Here is a 21344-nt window from a genome sequence, read left to right on the forward strand (position 1 = left end):
TATAAATATATAATTAAATATATATAATAAATTTTAAAATATAAAATTGAAAAAAAAGCTCTGACTTGTCATTATAAGACAAGGAACCTCCAAAGATGCTGTTGAGTTTCTTTTCTGTTGGCCATCTACTCTGGGCATGCAGCCCATCCTTAAAAATACTTTGTTTCTCTCCAGCATAAACTGTCTTCAGTGTTTTTGATCTTAGCCGTTCTGACGGGTATAAGGTGGTATCTCAGAGTCGTTTTGATTTGCATTTCCCTGATGATTAGGGATGTTGAGCAATTCCTTAAATGCCTTTCAGCCATTTGAGCTTCCTCTGTTGAGAATTCTCTATTTAGCTCTATAGCCCATTTCTTAATTGGACTGTTGGGCATTTTGATGTCTAATTTCTTGAGTTCTTTATATATTCTGGATATCAGCCCTCTGTCAGATGTGGGGTTGGTGAAGATCTTTTCCCATTCTGTAGGCTATCGCTTTGTCTTGTTGACCATGTCCTTTGCTCTACAAAAACTTCTCAGTTTCAAGAGGTCCCATTTATTAATTGTTTCTCTCAATGTCTATGCTACTGGTGTTATATTTAGGAAGTGATCTCTGGTGCCAATGCATTCAAGACTACTACCTACTTTCTCTTCTGTCAGGTTCAGAGTAACTGGATTTATGTTGAGGTCTTTGATCCACTTGGGCTTAAGTTTTGTGCACGGTGACAGATATGGATATATTTGCAGCCTTCTACATGTTGACATCCAGTTATGCCAGCACCATTTGTTGAAGATGCTTGAGGGTGGAGCAAGGGGAACACTCCTACACTGTTGGTGGGAATGTAAACTTGTCCAGCTACTTTGGAAATCAATATGGCACTTTCTTAGAAAATTGGGAATCAATCTCCCCCAAGACCCAGCTATACCACTCTTGGGCATATACCCAAGGAATGCTCAATCACACCACAAGGGCACATGCTCAGCTATGTTCATAGCAGCATTGTTTGTAATAGCCAGAACCTGGAAACAACCTAGATGCCCTTCAACTGAACAATGGATAAATAAAATGTGGTACATATACACAATGGAGTACTACTCAGCAGAGAAAAACAATGACATAATGAGGTTTGCAGGCAAATGGATGGATCTAGAAAAAATCATGCTGAGTGAGGTAACCCAGACTCAGAGGGACAAACATGGTATGTACTCAGTCATAGGTGGGTACTAGATGTAAAGCAAAGGATGACTAGAGTGCTACTCACAACTCCAGGGAGGCTACCTAGTAAAGAGCACCCGAAGAAAGACACAGGGATCTTCCAATGACAGAGAAATGCATGAGATCTACATGAGCAAACTGGATGTGAGGGGGGATAATGAAGGGCAAGGGTTGGGGGAAAGAGAGCTTAGGGGAGTGGGAGATCCCAGCTGGATCAAGAACAGAGAGAGAGAACAAGGAAAGAGAGACCATGATAAATGAAGACCCCATGGGAATAGGAAGAGGCAAAGTGCTAGAGAGGTCCCCAGAAATCCACAAAGATACCTCCACAATAGACTATTGGCAATGGTTGAGAGAAAGCCTGAGCTGATCTATTCTGGTGATCGGATGGCTGAACGCCCTAATTGTTGTGATAGAACTCTCATCCAGTGACTGATGGAAGCAGATGCAGAGATCACGGTCAGGCCCCAGGTGGAGCTCTGGGAGTCCAATCGGCAAGAGAGAGGAGGGATTGTATGAGCGATAGGTGTTGAGACCATGATTGGAAAAAGCACAGGGACAAATAGCCAAACTAGTGGAAACACATGAACTATGAACCAATAGCTGAGGAGCCCCATGGAACTGGACCAGGCCCTCTGGATAAGTGAGGCAGTCGATTAGCTTGAGCTATTTAGGAGGCCCCCAGGAAGTAGGACCGGGATCTGTCCTTGGTGCATGAACTGGCTTTTTGGAGCCTGGGGCCTATGCTGGGACACTTTGCTCAGCCTAGGTGAAGGGAGGAGGGGACTGGACCTGCCTCAACTGATTGTACCAGGCTGAGCTGAATCCCTAGGGGAGTCCTTGCCTTGGAGGAGGTGGGAATGGGGGGTGGGTTGGAGGGAGGGCGGGGATGGGTGGGAGGAGGGAGGACAGGGGAATCCATGGCTGATATGTAAAATTAAATTAATTATAAAATTAATTTTAAAAAAGAATACTTTTTTTTTCACCAGTGAGACTCCCTTGGAGAAAACCCAATTTTTGTTTGCAAATGACTTTAATTGTAGATAGCTTCTGGGATAGTGCTGGGCTCATGTGTCCACTGCTCCCAGCTCTAGGACTCCATCTGGTACAGACCTGTGCAGGTCCTGTGCATGCTACCTCATCTCTGTTGAGTTCCTATGTGGTCCTGTTGACTTACAGGGCCTTGTTTCCTTGGTGTCTTCCCCTCTGGCTCTTACATTCTTTCTGCATTCTTACACTCTTACATTCTTTCTCATTTTTTTAAATGGAGATTTCCAGGTTTAGAGATGACTATTCCAAGGTCTCTCATTCCCTTCATATTGTCTGGCTGTGCGTCTCTGTATTTGTTTCCATCTGCTGCAGGGGAGAAAGTTTCTCTGATGATGGCTGAGCTGAGCAAGGCACTGATCAGCTTCCCTGGCCAGCATCTGCAAGGCTTTGGTCTCCTGGAGGGAGAGCTAAACTTCCTAAACTTCCAGAGGCTCCTTTGCTGACTCTAATTATTAAGAAATTTTGATGATGTCAAGGAGAACACAACACAGAATCCAAGTCCATTTCATATCATTTTTATTTTTCTATTGACCATTAGCTTTTCTTTTTCTTTCTTTCTTTCTTTCTTTCTTTCTTTCTTTCTTTCTTTCTTTCTTTCTTTCTTTCTTTCTTTCTCTCTCTCTCTCTCTTTCTTTCTTTCTTTTTTTTTTTTTTGGTTTTTCGAGACAGGGTTTCTCTGTGTAGCTTTGTGCCTTTCCTGGTTCTTGCTTTGTAGACCAGGCTGGCCTCGAACTCACAAAGATCCACCTGCCTCTGCCTCCCGAGTGCTGGGATTAAAGGCGTGTGCCACCACCAACCAGCCAACCATTAGCTTTTCTTACTTGCTTTGTACAGCAGACTTCTACTGAAATAATATTCTCTCTTATTATGTATTTAGTCTGTAAGCCTTGGCAGCCTATTTTCAATCTGCACTAGTTTTAAAGGTGTCATCTTGAAGGTTACTCAAGTTTAAAATCTTTATTTTTGATAGTCTTTCCTAGGTCATCATACTTCAACAAATACTGACTTTTTTTTTTAGTAGATTCTAGTTTTCTGTTGTTGTGACACTCTAAATGCTTCACTTGCCAAGGGCTTTCCTCTCTCTTCAAATGTCTCAGTCCACTCCCAGAGCCTCCTGCAGCTTTTTCTCTAACACTGTTATGGTTTAATTGTCGACTTGATACCGTCTAGAATCACCCAGGAAGAGATTCCCAAAGAGGGATTTTCTAGATCAGGTTAGTCAGTGGGCATGTTTGTATGAGATTATCTTAATTGCCTTAATTGATGTATGAGGCCCAAGCCTGAAAGTAGGTGGGACCATCCCCTGATTTGGGGCTCTTGACTATAGAGAATAGAGAAAACAGCTGAGCAGTAAACGTGGGTGCGTTCATTTCTCACTGTGGATGTGATGGGACTAGTGGCTTCAAGTTCTTGCCACCTTGACTTCCCCACAATAATGGATTGTAGCCTGGAACTGTGAGCTAAAATAAGTCCTTTCTCCTCTAAGTTACTTTTGTTAAGTTATTTTATCACAGTTATAGGAAGAAAAGTAGGACAAACACTAATAGGCTCTTACACTTCAGTACTGTATTATTTCTCAGTTTTTGTATATCCTGGACAACGAGTTGAACCTCAAATTTAGTCATCTAAAATGGAACTCATAATTCCTACCCAGGCCTGTATACCTTCCTTCTAATTTCCATGCTTTAGCGTTTCTCATGTATGGAGAAGATTAAAAAAAAAAACAAACAACAACTGGTCACTGTGTTTTATATAAATCATTTAACTTAATCCCTAAAGGCATTCATATTTCATCAATAAGTAACTTAAGACCAGAACTGGCCTACTGAAATGTCTAATGATTTTGCCTAAGAATAGGAAACCAGTCTACTTAAATTGGATGCTAAATCCATATGTTTTTACACTATGTTGACAGAATAGTAACTATTATTATTAATATTTATTATTTTTGTGTGTATGTATGTGCATGAATGTACCATGGTGAACACATGATGCTCAGAAGACAACTCTTCTTCCACTAGGGATTGAACTCATGGCACCAGGCTTACTTGGCAGGCACTTTACCCACTGAGCCAGCTCGAAGCTCCCAGAGCGATTACTATTAAATAGCAACAGAATCATCAAAGAATATTCATTTATGTTTTTGTTGCTGCATTTACTGAGGATGGAAAATGGACAAGTCGACTTTGGAAAGACTGTGAACCTTTTACAAGATCTGAGATACCTCAAATGTTTCCATTGAATTTGGTTACTAAAAGCTAACAATAACAACAACAACAACAACAACAACAACAACAACCCTTTTCCTAATTCCTAATTTAACCAAGGTCATGCTACCTAATAAACTGGGTATTTACTTTCGTCCCTAATGTTGAGTTCATAATAAGGTTACTTGTTTTTAGTGTCTATTGCTACAGTCAACAATTGAAACTCTTGGAATACTGGGCCTTAGTGATAACTTGTGCTTGATAGATGAGGCAGACAATTCTAAAATTAATCAGATGATCAATAGGAGCAGTAACCAAACAGCACAGAGCTGTCTAATGGCATGTCAAATGGGGACTAAATGATAGGTTGTATGGATTGATTCTAAAGGATGCAGCATTGTTAGGCGATTGAACACTGAACAACTGTTATTTCAGTACCATTTTTACGTAATTTAGACTGAATGAGCTTGATAGATGAAATCCCTGCTGAATTAAGGAGTGGTGATTGTCTCATTTTAGACTCTGCCTCATCTAGGTCAAGAAGTTCCAGAAATGATGAGTACATTTACTTGGTACATTAAACACATCCACTTTCCAGCCCTTCTTCTTGTTGTTTCTTTAACAAGTGTGTCTGGAGTATGACTGTGCTTTAGGGAGTGACAACAGCCTTGAGTGGAAGCTGGTGATGTCAAAGACTTAGCAGACCGTTTCCTGACCCTGAGGCATTTTGTCTCCATTTTTGTTATTTTTCTCAATTACTCTGAATGACAAGTTTAAAATCAAAGGAATCAAGAATTTTGAATCCAAAAACAAAGTAGCTCTAGCTCTTGGCAGAGGATTTGATGAAAGGTCTATAATCAGGAGAAAAGGGAATGAAGAGGGTCTATCTCTCTTCTGGTTCACTTACCTTGGAGGTACAAATGACACTGTGATTTTATTTGGAACTTTCAGGAAGGGGTCCAGATCACCATTTTTCAGGAAGCACAAAGGATGGGTCAGAGGAAGCCCACGTCTGCCTGCCCTGCAGAGAAGGCTGCCCCTTCTGTGCTGACGACCGCCCGTGCTTCGTCCAGGAGGATAAGTACCTGCGTCTGGCTATCATCTCCTTCCAAGCCCTGTGTTTGCTGCTGGACTTCGTCAGCATGCTGGTGGTCTACCACTTCCGCAAAGCAAAGGTAAACCCAGGTATCCCGGTCCTGGCCTTTCTTTATACTAAGAGTAATTGCTTCTCTCTTTAGGGAGACTGAATTTCCAAATCCCTGTTATTGTTCTAGTAAGCAGACATTTTGTTTTGCTATAATGTGATTGGGTGAGAGCCATATCCATAAGCTTCCCAAGGAAAGCAGGGTTAATGATATTTTGTGTTAGCATTTCCTTATAGAGAAGGTGCTTTCTGTTCATCTGGGGGCTCTAATGCTCCACTGCCCTGAAGGACTGTCCTTAGTGTCATTTCTTTGGTCACCGGAGGACCTTCTGCTCCTCTGCCCAGTGTAAGGTTTATTCTTCATCTCTAGAAGGCCCTGTTGTGGTTTTGTTTTGCTTTATTTCTCTTAGTAATATTTAAAGGTGTAAAGAATTCACTTATTTATTTTTAGCACATTATACTCTGGAAAATAACTATTCATGACCTTACATGTGGTCTTGTATTACTATCCAGGGATGATAGATGTGCTAAAACACCCAGGGCAGAGTTTTCTGGGGAGCTTTCTCCAGTGGTCAGAAATGAGTCACGTGAATCAAGTGTTGTGTTAGAATGTCTGATTTTGTTGCTTTACAGTGAGTTCTTTGTGGCACTAGAAAAGACAGTAAGTTTCCACCATTCTTGAATTGAAATGACCTCTTCATCACGACAACATTGTTCAGATTGTTGTAGATTATAGAAATTTTTGAAAATATGTGTCCCCACTAGGAATTTAAAAGAAAAGAAGCCTTTTTGGATAATATCTGCTATGAAGCCACTAGCTAATATTTTTAAGACATAATTAAGATTCTAATAAATTGTATCCACTGTGCTAATGTTATAGATGTTATTAGTTACTTTTAATAGCAGGCAACACAGTTAAAATCAAGCATTGAGTCATCAGGAAAATGCAAACATGAAATTTACTTCCATTTCACTAGCACTCATCTTTCTCTTGAAGAAAAACTATGTTGATTTTATGTATATTAAAGTAGTAGACTAATACGTTGCCAGATAGCATTTTTTAAAATGCAAGTCAGTAGCAGAGCCAGATTTGAAAAGTCTATTTAATAAACTGCTCCGAAATCTCTCCGATGTAATAAATTCATTAGACAGTAGATACCATAGTTCTTTATGAATTTTAATTGATTTTAATCATTAATGATTGCTATGTTAAATAAGTCAGTGATAAATATGGGTAGAATGCATCATTGGGTACTGAGAAGCTTCCTATAGATAGTTCTGACTAAACCAATGTCTTAATATTTTAATGTTATTCCACACAGTTATTAACCTTTCAGATCTCCCCAGACCTTCAGAGGAAATGGGCAGCAACTGACCAGAACCATTTTTTTTAACAAGGCTGCCATGAGAATACATGTCTTTACATATAATTTTGATATAATTTCTTAGATATTTAGTTTGAAGATGATTACCTTTTGAAATCAGTTTTCCTAGAATGAGACATAATGAAAACGGACCTAAGTTAGTGAGACCAAGGAACACCAATCTGGCATATTAAAGAAAGGAAATATTTGCTGGTGTTTCCTCTAGTGATTTCATTTGCCAAACTGGGTTAACTATAACAGTAATAACACATTTCCAGTATAGAGACTCCATATGTCTAGCATGTGGACTTTGGAATTTCTATTTAAACTTTTTTGTGTGTCTTGACAACATTTCTTTATACAGTAAGGAAACCCTAAGGGACAACACTAACACCTTATCTAGATATTTCTCATTGTATTTTCTACTCCTAATAATTAAAAGGACAAAATGTACTCATTTTTGCCAATTTCATCTATTTTGACAAAAGAGAAAAAAAATCCAGTTGTAATATAGTTGTAGAATGACAATTGTCAGGCATATCATTTAGAATTAAATCCCATCTCAGACTCCCTGGGACTAGTTTCCTCCTATTTGAAGTGGGGCCAATACATCAAACCCCAAACGCTGATCCAAAGTGTAACATAGACCTAAATGGAAGAGCCATAACTAAGAGTCTTTTCTTAGATGGAAACATAGGTGCAGATCTTCAAGGCTTTGGGTTACTCATTTTTTAAAGCATAAAACCCACAAATAATAGAACAAAATGATAAATTGTACTTTATGAAAATTGCCACTTTAGACCATGAAAATACACTATTGAGAAAGTCAAAACACAGCCCATAGAAGAGTAGAAAACATTTACAAGACGTGTGTGTGTGTGTGTGTGTGTGTGTGTGTGTGTGTGTGTGTGTGTGTATAGAGAGAGAGATTTTAAAATGGAGAAAATATCTGAGTAGACATTTCTTCAAAAAATGTATGATAATCCAACAAACACATGAGAAGATGTCCAATAATATCGGTTATTAGGAAAATGCAAATCAAGCCTATAATACCCACTAATGTAGCTAAAATATTTTTAAAATTCTATTAATAAGTGATAAGATTAGAGAAATTGAAAAATCTCCCATTTATTTCTACTGCAGATACAGAACAGTGTGCCCAGATGGAGAAACATCTTGGTAACCCCTACAAAATTTAAAACTTTGTACAATATGACTCAAGTATTGTATTCCTAATACATGTCTACATAGAAATGCAAATAAATGTTCATGAAAGTGTCATCCACAACAGCTAAATGGTGAAAGCGTCCCAGATGCCCACCAATTAATACAAATGAATAATTACAATGTGATATTTCCATATACTAGAATACCATTTGTCAATGAAAGGATTATGTACCAATACATGATATAAACTTGAAGATGCTAAGTAGGAAAACAATTGTAAAATACAATATGTTGTATGATTCCATTCATCAGAAATGCTCCGAATAAGCAAATTCATTGATCCCAGAAGGAGATTAGTGGTTACCAGGGACTACCAGAAGAGAAGAATGGGGAGTAACCACCAATGAGATGAGGGTATGCAGGGTGTATTGTGGGATACAAGATTCCAGAATTTTAAAGGCATTTATATATCACCCATCTCCAGAACCAGTGATGAGAGGTTCATCAGTTCAAGTAGAGTTAGCCTTAACTAGGCACTGATCTTTTGTCACCTGTGCATCCACATACGACATTTAAATAGTTGAAAAGAGTTGGAAGGTGCAGTCCTGGCTTTGAAGCTCACACCTGTGCTACATGCTCATTCACATACTAGTTGACTCCAAAACCATTACTATACATCTACTTCTACATAGCTTTTGTCTGAAGAGAGATATTAAGTGTACAATTAAACTAAACTAAGAGTTACTTACCCTATTTATAGCAGTGTCTTTTCTAGGAAGGTTTAATTTTCCTTCAAAATGAGAGCTATGGAGAGCTCTCCTGGCTATCAGTTGTTAAGCCTTTGAGGATATTTAGAAACCAGACTCATGCTGTGTATAGTCTTATTATTAGAGAAACAATTGAAAAGTTCATAATATATGAGTAAATATATTTGTTATTTTCCTAGTTTTCATTCGGGAAAGAGAAACATTTTTTTTCAGAACTGGAATCATGTCATATACAAGAATACCTAGACTTGGAGGGTTTATTAGTTACCCAAGTTAGTACAGCTGGGTTGGGAAATTTGTATCTTTGTGTTTTATTTTGTTCCAGCCAATGGCATATGCACTTTCAGGAGATGAATAGAATATAGCCAAATTAAAATTAGAATAAAAATATTAGTGAAAGTAAATGGTGAGGTTAAGATATGAACTGATTTTTTGAGGTCAGGGTTATGGCTTCAACCGGTTGTTGGAAAGTCAGAGACAGCAGAGAATTTTCAAGCAGCAGCACTATAGAATGAGAACGATACAGCCTGCCCCCAAATACAAACCAACCAAAAGAAACTCTAATGTCCTGTCGCTGAGCCTTGAATGAACTGTCTTCTGTGGATCATCACATAAAGAGGCTATAAAATGTAAAGATCGGCTACATCCTTCCATAATCTCTTCTACCCCTTTCTGCTCCTTTGCCTTGATTATGTTGAGGTGTGAGGTCTTGTGCACAGCTCAGACAAATAGACTCTAAGAGTGCTCCACGGTGCTCTGACACATTGCTTCTCGATTCTTGGTTTGTGTTAAACGTGTTCTCACTGTGATAAAACACCTGAGAGAACATTTTAAAGGAGAACATTTAAGGCTTGGGTTCATAGTTTCAGATGATGCAGTCTATCATAATGGGGAAAAGACCATGGTGGTGGTGTATGTTCACATGGTGGCACACCCGAAAAAAGAGAGTTATACCAGAACTAATGTCAGCATGACCTTCACATGCCTGCCCCAACGACTTTCTTCTATCACCTCCTTCTCCTAAAGGACTCACAGCCTTAGAGAAGTCCTTCAGTCTGAGCACTGGGTGATCTAGATGTAAGCCTATGGGGTGACACTTCATTTTCAAACCCTAACAGTAATAAATGGTGAGGGGGTCTACCGAGAGACATATACCTTAAGAGGAACACACTGTTTTATCTATAGGATCTACAATGAGGGAAGGATGGGGGTGTCTGGTTACAGAGGCACCTCAGTTTGTTCCCTGCTACCTCTGTTGTCAGCCTGAGAATCTTAGACTTCCATAATTTACACCAAAATTCATGATATAGCATGTCTTAATTGCCAGTAGTGTGTATTTGCAATATTTCCTTTAGGGTCACTAGCCATGGAACATATTGGAACTTGAGCTTCTTTTATTTAAAGTGGACCACTTTTGTGAATTAACAGAAATAACCACACAGACAGGTCAAAATATAGGAAAATGTTAGCTATATCAAACCCAGCACAGGCTAAATCACTGTAATGGTAATAGTTCTGCTCTCAACTGAAGCAATAAGTGTTCACAGTAAAAGACCTAAGGGGGTTTAGAGACTAGACTGATCAGGTAATTCAGTCTGGTTCTGAGTACATTCATTTGAACAAGGTTAACCTAAACCAAATTCAAAAGAGCAGCTCCCCACAATTCTCTAGCAAATAACTAACAGTTAGGGATCAACAACTACTCTAACACCTTATTCTTTTAAATGATGTAACTGAGATTCTAGTCTGTTCCTGGGCTTACAGGCTAGGATCCCAAAGAATTAATGAACTCCTACTTTCCAGAAACATGTGCACACATCTGTGTCTATATCTTTGCCCAAAGATTCAATAAGCCAGTAAAATATTAATGGTTTTCAAACCTGTGAATTTCTCTAAAGCAATGGCAATATAACAAAAAGATCTTATTTTTAAATATTACTGAATTATTTCTTCTTCATTTTTACCAAACACTGTGACAAGTAACATATTTTCCTATTAGATATTCCACACAGAGAGTATGGTTGGTTACAGCTTAGCAATGTCAAGTGTGGGGTAGGATTTACTTCTAAGTTGAGATCACAGAGGAAAAAGATACATTGGAGAGAAGCGTGGCTTAGACTTACTCTGCCCATTTCAGCAGAGTCTGGTTTTAGTACAACAGAGAAAGAAATAGGAAAGTTGAAAAAGTGAGTGGACTGTGGTTGTTATTTTCCCCCTTCCTATAGAAGTTCTTTTTTAACTTAGAAATTAATTGACATGGGAATGAATAACGATTCCACTTTTTGGTTTGGAAATTGAAGTGTTTTAATATAACATGTTAACTGATTTTTGATGTTCTATCACCTATGTTTGTAAAATGTGGAGAGACAGAGGTATCACTTTTTGCTGCTGTGAAATGACTGAAGCTTTATCATTCTAACCACCCTCAGCAATTTGATATCATGAAATATCTTCATATTATAGGATGACTGTCACCTCCATCCACCACTATACTCAGAAATCATGGCTTCCATTCCTGCTCACAGTGTGTATCCTGATGTATTTTACCAACAAGAATTATTTTATGAGCTCTGGGGGGAGCTTAGTCTCACAGCCCAAATGCAGAGGTTCCCGTGGAAGCATTTATAACTAACCTTTCCTTAAAGCTGTGTTAACTACTGATCAGGGTCTCTAAGTATGCACAACATACAAACAATTAAAAGAGAAGTTAGAAAAATTCTTTTGAAACATACAAAACAATAAAGGATTAGTAATTTTAATCTAAAAATATGCCCCAAATAAATAAAACCAAAACATCTTTTAGGCTCAAGAAAAAAAGAAAAAGAAGAAAAGAAAAACACTCACCAGAAAGTGTAAAGAATATATAAAAAAAATACAAAAAAAATCTTATTTTCTTGAGTAGTTACAAAATTCACTGAAAGAACTGCATTTTTATGAACGCAATTCTCTGAGTTGGTGATGGTGATAGTTAGGAGCTAGGATTTCTATCATTGGTAATAACTGTATACGTTGTAGGATTTTTGGCTGAAATTTGGTAGAGCTTAAAAAGTCACAGTATTTTTAGTACAATACTAGAAATCTCCACTAAAAATTATATATTTGCACAAATATTTCCAAATATGTTCACATTCACACACATACATGCACATACACACACATATCAATGTTTTTGATCCATAGCCTCTGATCCTGTCAAAAGGACTAACTGTGGGTGACATAGCTCCACAACAGCATTGAATTACCAGCTCCCCACACTGGCGGTCACTGTCAGCCTTCCACTTCCTAGACACCATGCTTCAGCACAGCCTCATGTTTAGCCTTATCCCTTTCTCTTATTTCTGTCACAGTCCCTCACTGCTGCCTTCCCTTTCCTTATTTCCACTCATATTTATCCTCCGAACATCTACTGAGGGCTTAGATTACCTGTATTCGGAATACAGTAATGCACAAGGCAAATGAGATCTTTACACTTAAGGAGTTTGTATGGGGCTGGCAATAAGCATAGTACAGAAAGCCAAATCAGGATGTGATAAAAATGAAATAATTTGATAGCGAATGACTTGGAGCCATGGAATTCTTACAGCCAGTTAAAGTGAGGTATTGTTCTCAAAGTGTTTATATAAATCTAAGCGTGAGCAGCTAAGAAGCTGGTCCAAGCTTGGAGAAGCTGGGATTTGTTCTCACCTACTTGAATTACAGCCCACTCTGTCTCTTTATTACTCTCTCAACATGTATGCTGTCATTCATATGTTAACAAAGAAATTTAATTTAAATTAAAACAATTAAATAAACATAACCAGCTCTGGTCCCATTTAGCAGTCTGAATACATGACTTCGTTTTTTGCTCACTCCATCTGTCCCAGCAAAGCTTACACGTCCTGTGTAAGTTCATGTCCAGTTCCTGCTATGTACATACTAATGAGCTGAGCAAATTAAATCCTTCCTTGGTAAGAGCCATGTTCCTTGGATCAACTCATTCATCTTGCATGCTTTATGCTTTAACCAAAGAGAAAAAAGGTAAAGTAGCTTGTGCGTTTGTGTATGTGTGTATCAGGGTGGTGATGAGGGAAACATTACGAGAAGAGCAGAGCAAAATAGCTTATCCAAAAGGATCTTTAAAAATATCATTTAAATAACCTCATACTCCATCTGGTGGCTGCAATACTAATTATGAATTATGAAAAGCAAGTAAAGTGATTATAACATATTTGTATATGCCTTAAGAGATATATAAAATTCTTAGTGATTACCAAGGCCCCATTATCAGGTTCTCTTGAGACATTTGTACTAACTAATGTTTATTTATAAAGCCAGTTGCTTATTAAGTATGCTAAAAATAGCTTTTTAAAATTTAATGCACTAATATACCAAACTGCTTGTTAGTTGAAATATATTGTGAGAGATAAATCACTTGTATTATTTACAAATTCCTAGGGGCTTCTTCATTTTTAAGGCTTATCAAACATTTTGTAAATAAAAGACTGTATAATTATAAAGCAATACATGTGCATATTCAGAAATTAAAATTAGTTATGTATCCATGAATATCTAGATAAGTTTACAAAAATGATTTGGATACTGGCTTGCTCATAATATATTCACCATCAAATCACCATCAAATAGAGAAAGGAATATAAGGAAATACGTAATATATGCACACACATAACATGTTTTGTGTGTGTGTGTGTGTGTGTGTGTGTGTGTGTGTGTGTGTGTGAATATTCTGTAAAGTTTGTTGAAACCTTGGAAAGGCATTAGAAAAAAGTGATTAAGTTCATAGACTAGTTGTTTTTCCTGGCCTTTCAAATAATAACTACTTTTTCTTTTAAAGGTTTTTACTTTTAATTATGTGTATGCATGTGTATCTGAGTGAGAATATAAGCATATGTGTGAAGTTGCCTGAAGAAGCCAGAAGAGGGCATCAGATCCACTAAAGCTGGAGTTATAGGCAGTTGTGAACTGCTCAGTGTGGATTCTGGGAACTGAACTCAGGTCCTCTGTGAGAGCAGTAAGTGCTCTTCACTGCCCAGCCATCTTTCCAGCTTGTTACACAATAAATCTTTAATTTACTACACTCTTTTTTTTAAAAAAAAAATCTCAATTTCTTCCTCTATAACATAGAGATAACAATAATTTAACTTTCTGTAGCTGCATGGAAGATTAAAATATAGCAGATGTCCTTAAACTTATGATTAATGGCTAAAAGAAAGTGCTCAGAAAATGTTAATAGGGTATGTCTGGATGTGTTACAGCATTAAAAATAAATTAGTTAAGTCTACCCTGGGTGGGTAAAGAGGTTTGTAGATGGGTTTCTGTGATCAGACCAAAAGGAGGTCAGTGAGACCATCCACCTGGAAGATACTTAAAAAAAAGTACATATTAAGAAATTAGAAGATTTCAGTTTGAATCCAGAAAACCTTGGTGCGGTATCTTGCACTTTGTCATAAAGGCAGTTGGGATAACCTGTTGAGCTGGCTGCAGTCATTACACATTGGGACATGGCAGTACAGTAATAGTCTTACAAGTCATGTCCTCACTCACTGGTTCCTGAGAAAGCATTAAGGTCCCGGGATGGACAGCTGTGAACACACAGAGGAAAAAGAGGGGAGATAGGTGGATATGATGTGAGTGAGTGGTCCATGAAGAGAAAGCCACACATGTGAAGGTGATAAAGCACAAAGAAGCCTGGAGTGTCCTGTGAGCTGCAGGGCAGAGGACAGAAGCAGAGAAGGAGAGAGGAGAAGGTGAGGGTAGGCAGGTATTTGGGAGTGCAGGGTCATCATGAACAACCTATTTTACCTGAGGTCCAGTTCAAAGCCACTGAAGGGTTTGGGGCAGGAGGGCAGATGATTCCATTTACTGAGATCCTACTTATTGATGGTCCTTCATTATTGTTATTAAACTAGTGTCTATGTGGTAGATTAGTGGGGGACTGGTGTAAAATGGGGAAAGTGTTAAGTTCACTGAATGCTCTAAACAAGAGACCACAGTGGCACTGTGAATGGGGAGAGTGGGTATATTTGAGATTCATTTGGAGAAAGGATTCTCGGAAGTTGCTGCAGAGTTTGGTATGGGACATAAGGAAATGGAAAGGTCAAGTGTGATTCCCTTGGCTTTATAGCTTGCGGAACTGGACACAGTACTGCCCACTAAAATTAGGAAAACGGGGAACACTGGAAGAGGGTTGGTTGAAGGCTCAGAGAGGAAAAAAAAACTCAGAAGTTCTATTTTAGACATGCTCAATTGATCTAGATTTGACAAGCTCTGCAAACAAAATACAGTATTCCCACTTAAATTTGAATTTCAGATCTAACCTAACCTACTTCTAAGAAATCAAAGTGGAGCTGTCAGGTAGGTAAGTAGGGGATCTAGAGAAGGAGCCATAAATCAGGAGTCATGAGCACAAAGGCATGGGAAACTGAGCTGCAAAAAGACGGGATGAGATTATGGATAGGGTGTAGAGAGAAGGAGAGAAGGGGAATACACGGGGCTGGAGTCTTCACTGTTTGGGGTGAAGTAGAAGTGAGGAGCCGCCAAAGAGAGGAAAGGAAGGCCAGACTGCTGCCATGTTCCAGAACCCAGGAGCCAGTGCTGGTTGAAGGAGAGAGAGCGCAAGTGCGGGGCCACTACTGAGGCACAGACTGCATGAGGGAGCAGTGCAGAGCTCCCCGGAGACCTCAGCAGTGAATGGTAAAACAGTAGCCGAGGAAGCACGTGTGTGTGTGTGTGTGTGTGTGTGTGTGTGTGTGTGTGTGTGTGTGTCTAAAACCTCTATTTCCACAAGGGATACAGCAATACTTCAAAACGTAAATACCTGGGAATTCAGGACGTTTATTTAGATTAAGAAGACATCTGCAACAGCCTTTGGAGCAGAGAGAAGAAAAGAGAAGGAAGGGCGTGGAAGACTGAGAGCTGTGAGTCAAGTGGAGTGGAGGGATTTGATGGAGACGAGGCAGGAAGAGAGATTAAGATTGAAACGGGGCAGGGGCAGGGGCAGTGAACAGCAGTGGAGAGGGCAGGGTGTCAAAAAGCACAGGGCAGCTGGTAGCTGTCCCCTCACCACACTGTTCTAATTACCATGGCATCACAGGGTCTTAATCTTAAAACCAAGTTGGATATTTTCAGCGTTTCTTATACCATTTATGGAAGCTGACTGAATTCAATATAAAAATCTTATTGGAATTTTTGAAAGTGATTGAATTGTATCAGTAAAAACACTATTATCTATTTAAGCCTAAAATATAGATCACAGCTTTTCATCTTTGCCGTAAATCCCACAGAGAAATGCATCTACTAGTTCAGGCACCCTCACCACTGTTGTTAGTGGTCTAATCTGGGGTCGTCCATGTGGATTCCTGGGAATTTCCCTAGCACCACGTTTCTCCCTTACCCCATAATGTCTCCCTGTATCAAGATATCTGTTTCAAAGGATGACCAGACTGCTACTCACAACTTCAGGGAGGCTACCTAGTAAAGAGGACCCTAAGAAAGACACAAGGATTGCCCAATGACAGAGAAATAGATGAGATCTACATGAGCAAACTGGATATGAGGGGGGGTAATGAAGGGCAAGGGTCGGGGGAAAGAGAGCTTAGGGGAGAGGGAGATCCCAGCTGGATGGAGAACAAGGAAAGAGAGACCATGATAAATGAAGACCCCATAGGAATAGAAAGAAGCAAAGTGCTAGAGAGGTCCCCAGAAATCCACAAAGATACCTCCACAATACTGGCAATGGTCGAGAGAAAGCCTGAGCTGACCTGCTCTGGTGATCAGATGGCCGAATACCCTAACTGTCGTGATAGAACTCTCATCCAATGACTGATGGAAGCAGATGCAGAGATCCACAGCCAAGCCCCAGGTGGAGCTTTGGGAGTCCAATCAGCGCGAGAGAGGAGGGATTGTATGAGTTGTATGAGGTGTTGAGACCATGATTGGAAAAAGTACAGGGACAAATAGCCAAACTAGTGGAAACACATGAACTATGAACCAATAGCTGAGGAGCCCCCAGCTGGACCAGGCCCTCTGGATAAGTGAGACAGTTGATTAGCTTGAACTGTTTGGGAGGCCCCCAGGCAGTGGGACTGGGACCTGTCCTTAGTGCATGAGCTGGCTTTTTGGAACCTAGGGCCTATGCTGGAACACTTTGCTCAGCCTGGGTGAAGGGAGGAGGGGACTGGACCTGCCTCAACTGAATCTACCAGGCTGAGCTGAATCCCCAGAGGAGTCCTTGCCCTGGAGGATATGGGAATGGGGGGTGGATTGGGGGTAGGGGAGGTGGGAGAAGGAGGACAGGGGAATCCGTGGCTGATATGTAAAATTAAATTAATTATAAAATTTTAAAAAAAGGTATCTGTTTCATTGCTCTCCCACTCCGTCCCTCCCCCAGCTCGACCATACCGGTTCGTCATGTTCTCATCCCCCACCTCCTACCCTCTATTGCCTGCCCCCCCCATCCCCAGTTTACTCATGGAGATCTCCTCTGTTTCCCCATTCCAAGGTAATCCATACATCCCTCTTAAGGTCCTCCTTGTTTCCTAGCTTCTCTGGATTTGTGGGTTGTAGTCTGATTATCCTTTGGCCTACCCTGGTAATCAGATTGGTGAATACCCTAACTGTCATCATAGAGCCTTCATCTAGTAACTGATGGAAGCAGATGCAGAGATTCACAACCATGCACCAGGCCAAGCTCTGAGAATCCAGTAGAAGAGAGAGAAGAAGGATTACATGAGCAAAGGGTGATCAAGATCATGATGGGGAAATCTAGAGAGACAACTGAACCAAGCTCGTAGGAACTCACAAACTTTAGACGGACAGCTATGGAACCTGCACGGGACTGGACTAGACCCTCTGTATATGGGAGACAGTTGTGTAGCTGGGTCTGTTTGAGGGGCCCCTGGCAGTGTGATTAGGATCTATCCCTGGTGCATGAGCTGGCTTTCTGGATTCCATTACCTATGGTCAGACACCTTGCTCACCCAATAAAACTAGGAGGGGCTTGGTCCTGCCTCAATTAAATGTCCCCCATGTGAGAACTTACCCTGTTGGAGGAGGGGATGAGGGTTCGGGGGAAGGTGGAGCAGAGCAGGAGGAGGAATGAGAGGGGAATCTAGGTTGGTATGTAAAATGAATTAAAAAATTAAAAAAAAGAAATGCATCTACCAGATTTGATAATTATTGATCATTGATCATCATAAATATGATGATTATTTGAGGAGTTATTGATAAAGTTTCCAGGAAATTGCCAAGCAGTTATAGAAACAGAAGCTTGAGTGCTGTTGGGTGAGAGGTGAGGTGGAGGCAGGAAGGCAAAGGTGGAGACAGACACCATTCTTTCAAGAAGCCTCCTGTCTGCTGAGGTAAGCAGATTTATGACCACCTGGCTGAAGGGGAGACAGCCTGAAGGTTGGGAGACTTTCATTTAATTTTAAAGATAGCAACATATTGATAAATTTTTAAAAGGTGGGGTAAGCATATGAAAAATACAGGGCAATGATGGACTAAAACCCAGAACAAGGAAGAATGCAGCAGAGGAGAACAGTTCTGAATGTAGGGTGTTCATCAGAGATAGGGGAAGGGCTGCATTTTATCTGTGAGGCTGATGTGGCAGAAATGGAAAAGTTGTGGTTGAGACTTGAAGTTGAAGAAATTCTGGCTGGGATCTGGCATGTGGTCATTTACTTGGCTGTAATGGAGAGTCTTGAGATTATTCAAATTTTTTATAGGCACTGTTAGAGAAGGAAAGGGCAAGCCCACATACACTCTCAGGGACTGCTGAGAGCAGCTAGAAACCCCAAGGGCACAGCTTGTATTAAAATTCTCCTGAGAATGGCTGGCTATGATGCCGGAGGCCTTTAATCCCAGCACTCCCAGGCAAAGGCAGAGGCAGGAAGCTCTGAGTTCAAAGCCAGCTTGGTCTACATAGCAAGTTCCAGGCCAGCCAGGGCTAACAAAATGAGACTGTCTTTGAAAATGGTTCTGCTGAGCATAAGACAGAAAGATGAAAAGATAGGAAATACTCCCAGGCACTTGTGTTAAGTGGGTATTGTCTAAGGAATTTGTAAATATTTGTAGATAGCTTTTTACTTTGTGTCCATTTATCCTTTTCATTAAGGCAGATTTATAAGAGGATCCCTTCAAGCTTCTTGGGGCATTTACAGCATTAGTACGTGTGACCATTAATTAACTTTAGAGAATTCCGCAGGGGAGAAAGAAATGATAATAATTAGCATCCTCAGTTACAAATGGAGAAACTGATGCTTAGAGATACTCTAGAGTGACTTTATAATCCTCAGTTCACTGATCATTAAATGACAGTGTCCTCCAAATACAACGGAGGCAGCAGATTTTCTGTGCCATCAGTGGGGGTGGTAAAGTTGCATGGCATCTTGAGTCTGTCATAGGACCTTGAGACACATACTTTCACCCATCTAGTTAAAGATGAAGCCCGGGGGTTAGTCCGTAAGTCTGAGTTTCTAGTGTAGCAGAAAACAGTAACTTATGACCTACTGCCCATTGTGTAGAATACCAAAATAATACTATTTCATGGTGTGAAATTTAAATCTCAGCATTCATAAAATGTGATTGGAACACAGCCTTGATTTCCTGCGTGTTGTCCCTGGCTGGCTCCAGAACTGAGGAGTTGCAATAAAAACAGCATGGCCTGGAAAGCCTGAAATCCTCGTGTCTGCCCTTTACAGGGTAAGTCTCCTTCCTCCAAGAACAAAGATTTTGGGCAGTCAGTCCGCTTTGCATCCTCAGCTCTCGGCCTCTGGTTCCCAGCTCTTCCCTGGGATGCTCACTGTATTCCTGATCTTTAATGACACTTTGTAACTCCTCCTGCAACTGTTTCTTAAACCACAGATCAGCAGCCATCCCTTCAGGGGTCCCAGAGCTCCTTTACATCAATTTCCTCCCACATGTATGGTGGGGCCTTAAGTGTTTTTATCCCCGAGCGGGCTCGCTCTATCCAGTTAAGACCACAGGCCCTGTGGTTGCAGAAGGGCAGCGGCAGGCAGGAGTTCAGTACTTTTCCTGTCAGCTGAGGATTTTCAGAGTTGAGCTGATGAAACCAGGCCTCTCTGTCTGCATCTTATCTTTTCTTCTGCATCCATAGGTCAGTCAAACTCTTCTCCGTGTTCCAGCAATTCACGGTCTGGTTCCCTGGAGGCAAATGGTGGACCTCTGGTGTACAGTTTTCTGGGGACCAGCATTAAGAAGTGATAGATTTCTCTGGGGGATCTACACGTTGCCTCCAGGCTGTCTCTTGTGTCCCTGTCTCACAGATGAGAGAAAAAGATGACGGAGCACTGGCTGAGCTCCTGACCCTGTGCTGACGTCTTCAGAATGAACCCTCTACGCTGCCCTGAAATAGGGGGTTTGCTTGTTTATACGGAGGCTGTGTCAACCCTGCTTTGAGCTAGGTTCCATGGCAATAGCCAGGAAGAGAGAAAATAAGGCCTCTCCAGCCACCCCTTCCTTAGCTGACAGGGAACTGATTTTACAGAAGTGGAGCATAGCATCTCATCTTCCCTCAGTGATCCATATGGCACGCAACCAGTGGTGCCTGAGACACATTTGCCATGGCAATACTGGCTTATTAAAGAAAGATTGAGCTCAGGAGAAGAAAATTCTCATTGCCTTTTTAAAAAATGTGATTTGCACAAAGTCTCTGAAATTTATATTATGTTTATAATACTAACCAGCAAGGTCACAATTCTTATTTGCAGAGATAGAAAAATACAGAATTTTTGAGAAATGAAAATATTTTTAAATGTTTATTCATTCACATGACTTCCCAGTTGATTTTATCCTTTCTCCAACAACTATTCTTAGATTGAAGAACAATACTGTTTTATGTCATTCTGAGGGTTGTGAAAGGTGATATGAACGTTCCACTTCAGAGTACACACTACAGATGGGATTGCTTCTGACATTTCAGTAGTGCAGTCAAGCTTTAGTTCCCAGACCCACATTTAAAATAGGCTCAAGGTCTCGTTTATAAAATGTCTGGCCTCTTTTTTTCCTTTAATAAAAAATAAGGATAAGGAAGCAAGGTACATAGTAAGAGCAGAAAAGCTTTAAGTAAATTTAAAAAGAAAGCACATAACCTTTGCTGACTTGTGGCAATAGAACTTTAATGTATAATCATTGTGGAAGCTACCATCACCTACAGATATTGCTTATTTACCTGTGTCTCTGAGCTTAGGGACTATTTCTAGCCTTAGAGTTTTCTTACTCAGCTCTACTTTCTTCACTCACTGTACACAAATGCTTAGCTAAAGCTAGGATGCCCTGCGCTGGCTACCAGCACTCCCAAACCAGATTCAGGTGGCAGTTAGTGTCTCAGCAGCATCAAGGCTGTCCAAGGCCTACTGTGCCCCTCTCTGCTTCAGAATTCAATGTACAGCCCCCATCTTCCTGGCATCTAGGTCCTGGTTGGCCTGTTAGACAC

The 21344-nt window shown here is 40.3% G+C and overlaps 1 protein-coding gene across 1 annotated transcript in view; it reads left to right on the forward strand.

Moving 5' to 3' along the window:
• Gpr158 (G protein-coupled receptor 158) overlaps window positions 1-21344 on the forward strand; it is a 376347-nt gene that overhangs the window by 208153 nt on the left and 146850 nt on the right. Inside the window, exon 4 of the mRNA XM_059263676.1 lies at window positions 5403-5626. Within this exon, the coding sequence (XP_059119659.1) occupies window positions 5403-5626 (224 nt within the window). The remainder of the gene's footprint in view (window positions 1-5402; window positions 5627-21344) is intronic.

This window comes from Peromyscus eremicus, chromosome 5 (assembly GCF_949786415.1).
Source record: "Peromyscus eremicus chromosome 5, PerEre_H2_v1, whole genome shotgun sequence".
Lineage (NCBI taxonomy): Eukaryota > Metazoa > Chordata > Mammalia > Rodentia > Cricetidae > Peromyscus > Peromyscus eremicus.